Source organism: Salmo salar, chromosome 25, assembly GCF_965601325.2.
Source record: "Salmo salar chromosome 25, fSalSal1, whole genome shotgun sequence".
Lineage (NCBI taxonomy): Eukaryota > Metazoa > Chordata > Actinopteri > Salmoniformes > Salmonidae > Salmo > Salmo salar.
In genome coordinates, this window is record NC_138315.1 from 53713746 (window position 1) to 53725000 (window position 11255).

At 38.5% G+C, this 11255-nt stretch overlaps 1 protein-coding gene across 1 annotated transcript in view; it reads right to left on the bottom strand.

The window, feature by feature from the left end:
* LOC106592342 (uncharacterized) overlaps nucleotides 1-11255 on the bottom strand; it is a 126717-nt gene that overhangs the window by 34496 nt on the left and 80966 nt on the right. Inside the window, exons 6-7 of the mRNA XM_082969250.1 lie at nucleotides 4425-4585; nucleotides 3558-3705 (exon numbers count right to left, since the gene is read on the bottom strand). Of these exons, the coding sequence (XP_082825376.1) occupies nucleotides 3558-3705; nucleotides 4425-4585 (309 nt within the window). The remainder of the gene's footprint in view (nucleotides 1-3557; nucleotides 3706-4424; nucleotides 4586-11255) is intronic.

Below are 11255 nucleotides of genomic sequence, written 5' to 3' on the forward strand. Positions count from 1 at the left end.
ACTCACAGCTGTAATCGCTGCTAAAGGTGATTCTAACATATATCGACTCGGGGATAGGAATAATTACGTAAATGAGATCTCTGTATTTCATTTTCAATAAATTTGCTAACATTTCCAAAAACATGTTTTCACTTTGTAATTACGGGGGCATTGCGTGTAGATGGATGAGAAAAATATATATTTAATCAATTTTGAATTCAGGCTGTAACAACAAAATGTGGAATAATTCTTAAAGGGTATGAATACTTTCTGATGTATATTGGAGTTGTGTCGTGTTGATCTGCCATCTCTAGAAAGTTCGCACCTGATCTCCGCTCGTCGCTCCTATCGCTGTAACGGCCCCGGCCATAGAGAGGGGTTTTTTTGTTCTTTATTTTGGTTAGGCCAGGGTGTTTACATTGGGTGGGCGTTCTATGTTCCTTTTTCTATGTTTTTGTATTTCTTTGTTTTGGGCCGAGTAGGGTTCCTAATCAGTGGCAGCTGTCTTATCGTTGTCTCTGATTAGGAACCATACTTAGGCAGCCTTTTCCCCCCCACCTGTGCTTTGTGGGATCTTGTGTAGCTGCCTGTGAGCAGCCCAGAAGGTCACGCTTCGTCTTCATCTGTATTGTTTTGGTGAGTTTTCATATTTATTAAACATGTGGAACTCTTAAGTAGGCTGCGCCTTGGTCTACTCCTTTAGACGATCGTGACAATCGTTCACCTTTGCGGACATGTATTTCCATTGTTAGAGGAGTCAGTCAACCATCTTGTCAATATGGAACCCTGACTTGTTGAACCCTCGACAACTACTATGATTATTATTATTTGACCATGCTGGTCATTTATGAACATTTTAACATCTTGACCATGTTCTGTTATAATATCCACCCTGCACAGCCAGAAGAGGACTGGCCACCCCTCATAGCCTGGTTCCTCTCTAGGTTTCTTCCTAGGTTTTTGGCCTTTCTAGGGAGTTTTTCCTAGGGAGTTTTTCTTAGCCACCGTGCTTCTTTCACATGCATTGCTTGCTGTTTGGGGTTTTAGGCTGTGTTTCTGTACAGCACTTTGAGATATCAGCTGATGTACGAAGGACTATATAAATACATTTGATTTGATATAATAGATCATTTTTGATACACCTCATATGAAGGTCTCCCCAGTAGACGAGGCTCAGGCCTAAGGGTTAAAGGGGTTAGATGGTAAAGGGTCAGCGTTTGGTGTTCCTACCTGCCTGGGAAGAGGTCAGTACACCTCATGAAGGTCTCCCAGTAGACGGGGCCCAGGGTTATTACCTGGGTTATTACCTGGATTATTACCTGGGTTATTCCCTGGGTTATTACCTGGGTTATTACCATGGTTATTACCTGGGTTATTACCTGGGAAGAGGTCAGTACACCTCATGAAGGTCTCCCAGTAGACGAGGCCCTGGGTTATTACCTGGGTTATTACCTGGGAAGAGGTCAGTACACCTCATGAAGGTCTCCCAGTAGACGAGGCCCAGGGGTAATACCTGGGTTATTACCTGGGTTATTACCTGGGAAAAGGTCAGTACACCTCATGAAGGTCTCCCAGTAGACGAGGCCCTGGGTTATTACCTGGGTTATTACCTGGGAAGAGGTCAGTACACCTCATGAAGGTCTCCCAGTAGACGGGGCCCAGGGTTATTACCTGGGTTATTACCTCGGGTTATTACCTGGGTTATTACCTGGGAAGAGGTCAGTACACCTCATGAAGGTCTCCCAGTAGACGGGGCCCAGGGTTATTACCTGGGTTATTACCTGGGTTATTACCTGGGTTATTACCTGGGAAGAGGTCAGTACACCTCATGAAGGTCTCCCAGTAGACGGGGCCCAGGGTAATTACCTGGGTTATTACCTGGGAAGAGGTCAGTACACCTCATGAAGGTCTCCCAGTAGACGGGGCCCAGGGTTATTACCTGGGTTATTACCTGGGTTATTACCTGGGAAGAGGTCAGTACACCTCATGAAGGTCTCCCAGTAGACGGGGCCCAGGGTTATTACCTGGGTTATTACCTGGGTTATTACCTGGGAAGAGGTCAGTACACCTCATGAAGGTCTCCCAGTAGACGGGGCCCAGGGTTATTACCTGGGTTATTACCTGGGAAGAGGTCAGTACACCTCATGAAGGTCTCCCAGTAGACGGGGCCCAGGGTTATTACCTGGGTTATTACCTGGGTTATTACCTGGGTTATTACCTGGGAAGAGGTCAGTACACCTCATGAAGGTCTCCCAGTAGACGGGGCCCAGGGTTATTACCTGGGTTATTACCTGGGTTATTACCTGGGTTATTACCTGGGAAGAGGTCAGTACACCTCATGAAGGTCTCCCAGTAGACGAGGCCCAGGGTTATTACCTGGGTTATTACCTGGGTTATTACCTGGGAAGAGGTCAGTACACCTCATGAAGGTCTCCCAGTAGACGAGGCCCAGGGTTATTACCTGGGTTATTACCTGGGTTATTACCTGGGAAGAGGTCAGTACACCTCATGAAGGTCTACCAGTAGACGGGGCCCTGGGTTATTACCTGGGTTATTACCTGGGTTATTACCTGGGAAGAGGTCAGTACACCTCATGAAGGTCTCCCAGTAGACGGGGCCCAGGGTTATTACCTGGGTTATTACCTGGGTTATTACCTGGGAAGAGGTCAGTACACCTCATGAAGGTCTCCCAGTAGACGGGGCCCAGGGTTATTACCTGGGTTATTACCTGGGTTATTACCTGGGAAGAGGTCAGTACACCTCATGAAGGTCTCCCAGTAGACGAGGCCCAGGGTTATTACCTGGGTTATTACCTGGGTTATTACCTGGGAAGAGGTCCGTACACCTCATGAAGGTCTCCCAGTAGACGGGGCCCAGGGTTATTACCTGGGTTATTACCTGGGAAGAGGTCAGTACACCTCATGAAGGTCTCCCAGTAGACGAGGCCCAGGGTTATTACCTGGGTTATTACCTGGGTTATTACCTGGGAAGAGGTCAGTACACCTCATGAAGGTCTCCCAGTAGACGAGGCCCAGGGTTATTACCTGGGTTATTACCTGGGTTATTACCTGGGAAGAGGTCAGTACACCTCATGAAGGTCTCCCAGTAGACGGGGCCCAGGGTTATTACCTGGGTTATTACCTGGGTTATTACCTGGGAAGAGGTCAGTACACCTCATGAAGGTCTCCCAGTAGACGGGGCCCAGGGTTATTACCTGGGTTATTACCTGGGTTATTACCTGGGAAAAGGTCAGTACACCTCATGAAGGTCTACCAGTAGACGGGGCCCAGGGTTATTACCTGGGTTATTACCTGGGTTATTACCTGGGAAGAGGTCAGTACACCTCATGAAGGTCTCCCAGTAGACGGGGCCCAGGGTTATTACCTGGGTTATTACCTGGGTTATTACCTGGGAAGAGGTCAGTACACCTCATGAAGGTCTCCCAGTAGACGGGGCCCAGGGTTATTACCTGGGTTATTACCTGGGTTATTACCTGGGAAGAGGTCAGTACACCTCATGAAGGTCTCCCAGTAGACGGGGCCCAGGGTTATTACCTGGGTTATTACCTGGGTTATTACCTGGGAAAAGGTCAGTACACCTCATGAAGGTCTCCCAGTAGATCAGCCCCAGGGCGTACATGTCCACCTGCTTCAGAGCCGACTCACAGTCCCTCAGGTTCACCGCCCCTTCCAGAACCTCTGGGGCCATGTATCGGACCGTACCCACCTGGAGAGAGACAGAACCAGGGTTATAATACTACACTAACCCTCCCTCCAGAACCATGTAGTGGACTGGACCCACCTGGAGAGAGACAGAACCAGGGTTATAATACTACACTAACCCTCCCTCCAGAACCATGTAGTGGACTGGACCCACCTGGAGAGAGACAGAACCAGGGTTATAATACTACACTAACCCTCCCTCCAGAACCATGTAGTGGATTGGACCCACCTGGAGAGAGACAGAACCAGGGTTATAATACTACACTAACCCTCCCTCCAGAACCATGTAGTGGACTGAACCCACCTGGAGAGAGACAGAACCAGGGTTATAATACTACACTAACCCTCCCTCCAGAACCATGTAGTGGACTGGACCCACCTGGAGAGAGACAGAACCAGGGTTATAATACTACACTAACCCTCCCTCCAGAACCATGTAGTGGACTGGACCCACCTGGAGAGAGACAGAACCAGGGTTATAATACTACACTAACCCTCCCTCCAGAACCATGTAGTGGACTGGACCCACCTGGGGTTAGAGGTTAGAGGTCAGGGACTCATCTCGCTGATGGCAGCGTTCTCCTCCTCTCCAGGCCTGACCACCTGGGGTTAGAGGTTAGAGGTTAGAGGTCAGGGACTCACCTCACTGATGGCAGCGTTCTCCTCCTCTCCAGGCCTGACCACCTGGGGTTAGAGGTTAGAGGTTAGAGGTCAGGGACTCACCTCACTGATGGCAGCGTTCTCCTCCTCTCCAGGCCTGACCAGTCTGTTCCCCGTCAGCTTCATGGACAGACCAAAGTCACTGATCACACACGTCCCATCATTCTTTACTAGAACATTCCTGCTGTTTAGGTCCCTGTGAGATACGGCTGGCTTGTAGATGTCTGGAAGAGAGGGAGGAAGGGAGGGAGGGAGGGAGGGAGGGAGGAAGAAGAGAGAGAGAGAAGAGGAGGGAGGGAGGGAGGGCAAGGGAGAGAAGAGGAGGGAGCGAGAGGAGGAGGGAGGGAGGAGAAAGGTAGAGAGAGAGAAGAGGAGGGAGGGAGGAGGAAGGTCGAGAAAGAGAGAAGAGGAGGGAAGGAGGAGGGAGTGAGAAGGAAGGGTGAGAGAGAAGAGGGAGGGAGGAGGAAGGTAGAGAGAGACAGAAGAGGAGGGCGGGAGGGAGGAGGAAGGGTAAGGAAGGGCGAGAGAGAGAAGAGGAGGGAGGGAGGAGGAAGGGCGAGATAGAGGAGGAAGGGTGGAGAGAGAGAGAGGAGGGAGGGAGGGGAGGGCGGGAGGAGGAAGGGGGGCGAGAGGAGGCAGGGAGGAGGAAGGGTGGGAGAGAGAGAGGAGGGAGGGAGGGAGGAGGAAGGGCGGAGAGGAGGAGGAGAAGAGGAGGGAGGGAAGAGGAAGGGCGAGAGAGAGAAGAGGGCGGAGGGAGGAGGAAGGGTGAGAGAGAGAGAAGAGGAGGGAGGGAGGGAGGAGGAAGAGAGTGAGATAAGAGGAAGGAGGGAGGAGGGAGAGAGAAGAGGAGGGAGGGAGGAGGAAGGGAGAGAGAGAAGAGGAGGAAGGTGGAAGGGCGAGAGAAGAGGAGGAAGGAGGGAGAGAGAAGAGGAGGGAGGAGGAAGGGAGAGAGAAGAGGAGGGAGGGAGGAGGAAGGGAGAGAGAGAAGAGGAGGAAGGTGGAAGGGCGAGAGAAGAGGAGGAGGGAGGGAGAGAGAAGAGGAGGGAGGAGGAAGGGAGAGAGAAGAGGAGGGAGGGAGGAGGAAGGGAGAGAGAGAAGAGGAGGGAAGAGGAAGGAGGGAGAGAGAAGAGGAGGAGGGAGGGAGGAGGAAGGGAGAGAGAGAAGAGGAGGGAAGAGGAAGGAGGGAGAGAGAAGAGGAGGAGGGAGGGAGGAGGAAGGGAGAGAGAGAAGAGGAGGGAAGAGGAAGGAGGGAGAGAGAAGAGGAGGGATGGAAATAAGGGGAAGGCCCATTAGTCTGTCTGCTTTATGTTCATGTCATGACTTAGAGCTCACTGCTGAATACTGCAGTTAATACTATGGTTAAACTGCAATATTTCACTATTTAACACAGTTAATACTATGGTTAAACTGCAATATTTCACTATATAACACAGTTAATACTATGGTTAAACTGCAATATTTCACTATTTAACACAGTTAATACTATGGTTAAACTGCAATATTTCACTATATAACACAGTTAATACTATGGTTAAACTGCAATATTTCACTATATAACACAGTTAATACTATGGTTAAACTGCAATATTTCACTATATAACACAGTTAATACTATGGTTAAACTGTAATATTTCACTATATAACACAGTTAATACTATGGTTAAACTGTAATATTTCACTATTTAACACAGTTAATACTATGGTTAAACTGCAATATTTCACTACTGTATATAACACAGTTAATACTATGGTTAAACTGCAATATTTCACTATATAACACAGTTAATACTATGGTTAAACTGCAATATTTCACTACTGTATATAACACAGTTAATACTATGGTTAAACTGCAATATTTCACTATATAACACAGTTAATACTATGGTTAAACTGCAATATTTCACTATATAACACAGTTAATACTATGGTTAAACTGTAATATTTCACTATATAACACAGTTAATACTATGGTTAAACTGCAATATTTCACTATATTACACAGTTAATACTATGGTTAAACTGCAATATTTCACTATATTACACAGTTAATACTATGGTTAAACTGCAATATTTCACTATATTACACAGTTAATACTATGGTTAAACTGCAATATTTCACTACTGTATATAACACAGTTAATACTATGGTTAAACTGCAATATTTCACTATATAACACAGTTAATACTATGGTTAAACTGTAATATTTCACTATATAACACAGTTAATACTATGGTTAAACTGCAATATTTCACTATATAACACAGTTAATACTATGGTTAAACTGCAATATTTCACTATATAACACAGTTAATACTATGGTTAAACTGCAATATTTCACTATATAACACAGTTAATACTATGGTTAAACTGCAATATTTCACTATATAACACAGTTAATACTATGGTTAAACTGCAATATTTCACTATATAACACAGTTAATACTATGGTTAAACTGCAATATTTCACTATATAACACAGTTAATACTATGGTTAAACTGCAATATTTCACTATATAACACAGTTAATACTATGGTTAAACTGCAATATTTCACTATATAACACAGTTAATACTATGGTTAAACTGCAATATTTCACTATATAACACAGTTAATACTATGGTTAAACTGCAATATTTCACTATATAACACAGTTAATACTATGGTTAAACTGCAATATTTCACTATATAACACAGTTAATACTATGGTTAAACTGCAATATTTCACTATATAACACAGTTAATACTATGGTTAAACTGCAATATTTCACTATATAACACAGTTAATACTATGGTTAAACTGCAATATTTCACTATATAACACAGTTAATACTATGGTTAAACTGCAATATTTCACTATATAACACAGTTAATACTATGGTTGAACTGCAATATTTCACTATTTAACACAGTTAATACTATGGTTAAACTGCAATATTTCACTATATAACACAGTTAATACTATGGTTAAACTGCAATATTTCACTATATAACACAGTTAATACTATGGTTAAACTGCAATATTTCACTATATAACACAGTTAATACTATGGTTAAACTGCAATATTTCACTATATAACACAGTTAATACTATGGTTAAACTGCAATATTTCACTATATAACACAGTTAATACTATGGTTAAACTGCAATATTTCACTATATAACACAGTTAATACTATGGTTAAACTGCAATATTTCACTATATAACACAGTTAATACTATGGTTAAACTGCAATATTTCACTATATTACACAGTTAATACTATGGTTAAACTGCAATATTTCCTACTACTATAACACAGTTAATACTATGGTTAAACTGAATATTTCACTAATAACACAGTTAATACTATGGTTAAACTGCAATAATATTTCACTATATAACACAGTTAATACTATGGTTAAACTGCAATATTTCACTATATAACACCACTATGGTTAAACTGCAATATTTCACTATATAACACAGTTAATACTATGGTTAAACTGTAATATTTCACTATATAACACAGTTAATACTATGGTTAAACTGCAATATTTCACTATATAACACAGTTAATACTATGGTTAAACTGCAATATTTCACTATATAACACAGTTAATACTATGGTTAAACTGCAATATTTCACTATATAACACAGTTAATACTATGGTTAAACTGCAATATTTCACTATATAACACAGTTAATACTATGGTTAAACTGCAATATTTCACTATATAACACAGTTAATACTATGGTTAAACTGCAATATTTCACTATATAACACAGTTAATACTATGGTTAAACTGCAATATTTCACTATATAACACAGTTAATACTATGGTTAAACTGCAATATTTCACTATATAACACAGTTAATACTATGGTTAAACTGCAATATTTCACTATATAACACAGTTAATACTATGGTTAAACTGCAATATTTCACTATATAACACAGTTAATACTATGGTTAAACTGCAATATTTCACTATATAACACAGTTAATACTATGGTTAAACTGCAATATTTCACTATATAACACAGTTAATACTATGGTTAAACTGCAATATTTCACTATATAACACAGTTAATACTATGGTTAAACTGCAATATTTCACTATATAACACAGTTAATACTATGGTTAAACTGCAATATTTCACTATATAACACAGTTAATACTATGGTTGAACTGCAATATTTCACTATTTAACACAGTTAATACTATGGTTAAACTGCAATATTTCACTATATTACACAGTTAATACTATGGTTAAACTGCAATATTTCACTATTTAACACAGTTAATACTATGGTTAAACTGCAATATTTCACTATATAACACAGTTAATACTATGGTTAAACTGCAATATTTCACTATATAACACAGTTAATACTATGGTTAAACTGCAATATTTCACTATATAACACAGTTAATACTATGGTTAAACTGCAATATTTCACTATATTACACAGTTAATACTATGGTTAAACTGTAATATTTCACTATATTACACAGTTAATACTATGGTTAAACTGCAATATTTCACTACTGTATATAACACAGTTAATACTATGGTTAAACTGTAATATTTCACTACTGTATATAACACAGTTAATACTATGGTTAAACTGCAATATTTCACTATATAACACAGTTAATACTATGGTTAAACTGCAATATTTCACTATATAACACCGTTAATACTATGGTTAAACTGTAATATTTCACTACTGTATATAACACAGTTAATACTATGGTTAAACTGCAATATTTCACTATATAACACCGTTAATACTATGGTTAAACTGTAATATTTCACTACTGTATATAACACCGTTAATACTATGGTTAAACTGTAATATTTCACTACTGTATATAACACAGTTAATACTATGGTTAAACTGCAATATTTCACTATATAACACAGTTAATACTATGGTTAAACTGTAATATTTCACTATTTAACACAGTTAATACTATGGTTAAACTGCAATATTTTACTATATAACACTGTTAATACTATGGTTAAACTGCAATATTTCACTATATAACACAGTTAATACTATGGTTAAACTGTAATATTTCACTATATAACACAGTTAATACTATGGTTAAACTGTAATATTTCACTAAATAACACAGTTAATACTATGGTTAAACTGCAATATTTCACTATATAACACAGTTAATACTATGGTTAAACTGTAATATTTCACTACTGTATATAACACAGTTAATACTATGGTTAAACTGCAATATTTCACTATATAACACAGTTAATACTATGGTTAAACTGTAATATTTCACTATATAACACAGTTAATACTATGGTTAAACTGTAATATTTCACTATATAACACAGTTAATACTATGGTTAAACTGTAATATTTCACTATATTACACAGTTAATACTATGGTTAAACTGCAATATTTCACTATATTACACAGTTAATACTATGGTTAAACTGTAATATTTCACTACTGTATATAACAGTTAATACTATGGTTAAACTGCAATATTTCACTATATAACACAGTTAATACTATGGTTAAACTGCAATATTTCACTACTGCATATAACACAGTTAATACTATGGTTAAACTGTAATATTTCACTACTGTATATAACAGTTAATACTATGGTTAAACTGTAATATTTCACTATATAACACCGTTAATACTATGGTTAAACTGCAATATTTCACTATATAACACAGTTAATACTATGGTTAAACTGCAATATTTCACTATATAACACAGTTAATACTATGGTTAAACTGCAATATTTCACTATATAACACAGTTAATACTATGGTTAAACTGCAATATTTCACTATATAACACAGTTAATACTATGGTTAAACTGCAATATTTCACTATATAACACAGTTAATACTATGGTTAAACTGCAATATTTCACTATATAACACAGTTAATACTATGGTTAAACTGCAATATTTCACTATATAACACAGTTAATACTATGGTTAAACTGCAATATTTCACTATATAACACAGTTAATACTATGGTTAAACTGCAATATTTCACTATATAACACAGTTAATACTATGGTTAAACTGCAATATTTCACTATATAACACAGTTAATACTATGGTTAAACTGCAATATTTCACTATATAACACAGTTAATACTATGGTTAAACTGCAATATTTCACTATATAACACAGTTAATACTATGGTTAAACTGCAATATTTCACTATATAACACAGTTAATACTATGGTTAAACTGCAATATTTCACTATATAACACAGTTAATACTATGGTTAAACTGCAATATTTCACTATATAACACAGTTAATACTATGGTTGAACTGCAATATTTCACTATTTAACACAGTTAATACTATGGTTAAACTGCAATATTTCACTATATTACACAGTTAATACTATGGTTAAACTGCAATATTTCACTATTTAACACAGTTAATACTATGGTTAAACTGCAATATTTCACTATATAACACAGTTAATACTATGGTTAAACTGCAATATTTCACTATATAACACAGTTAATACTATGGTTAAACTGCAATATTTCACTATATAACACAGTTAATACTATGGTTAAACTGCAATATTTCACTATATTACACAGTTAATACTATGGTTAAACTGTAATATTTCACTATATTACACAGTTAATACTATGGTTAAACTGCAATATTTCACTACTGTATATAACACAGTTAATACTATGGTTAAACTGTAATATTTCACTACTGTATATAACACAGTTAATACTATGGTTAAACTGCAATATTTCACTATATAACACAGTTAATACTATGGTTAAACTGCAATATTTCACTATATAACACCGTTAATACTATGGTTAAACTGTAATATTTCACTACTGTATATAACACAGTTAATACTATGGTTAAA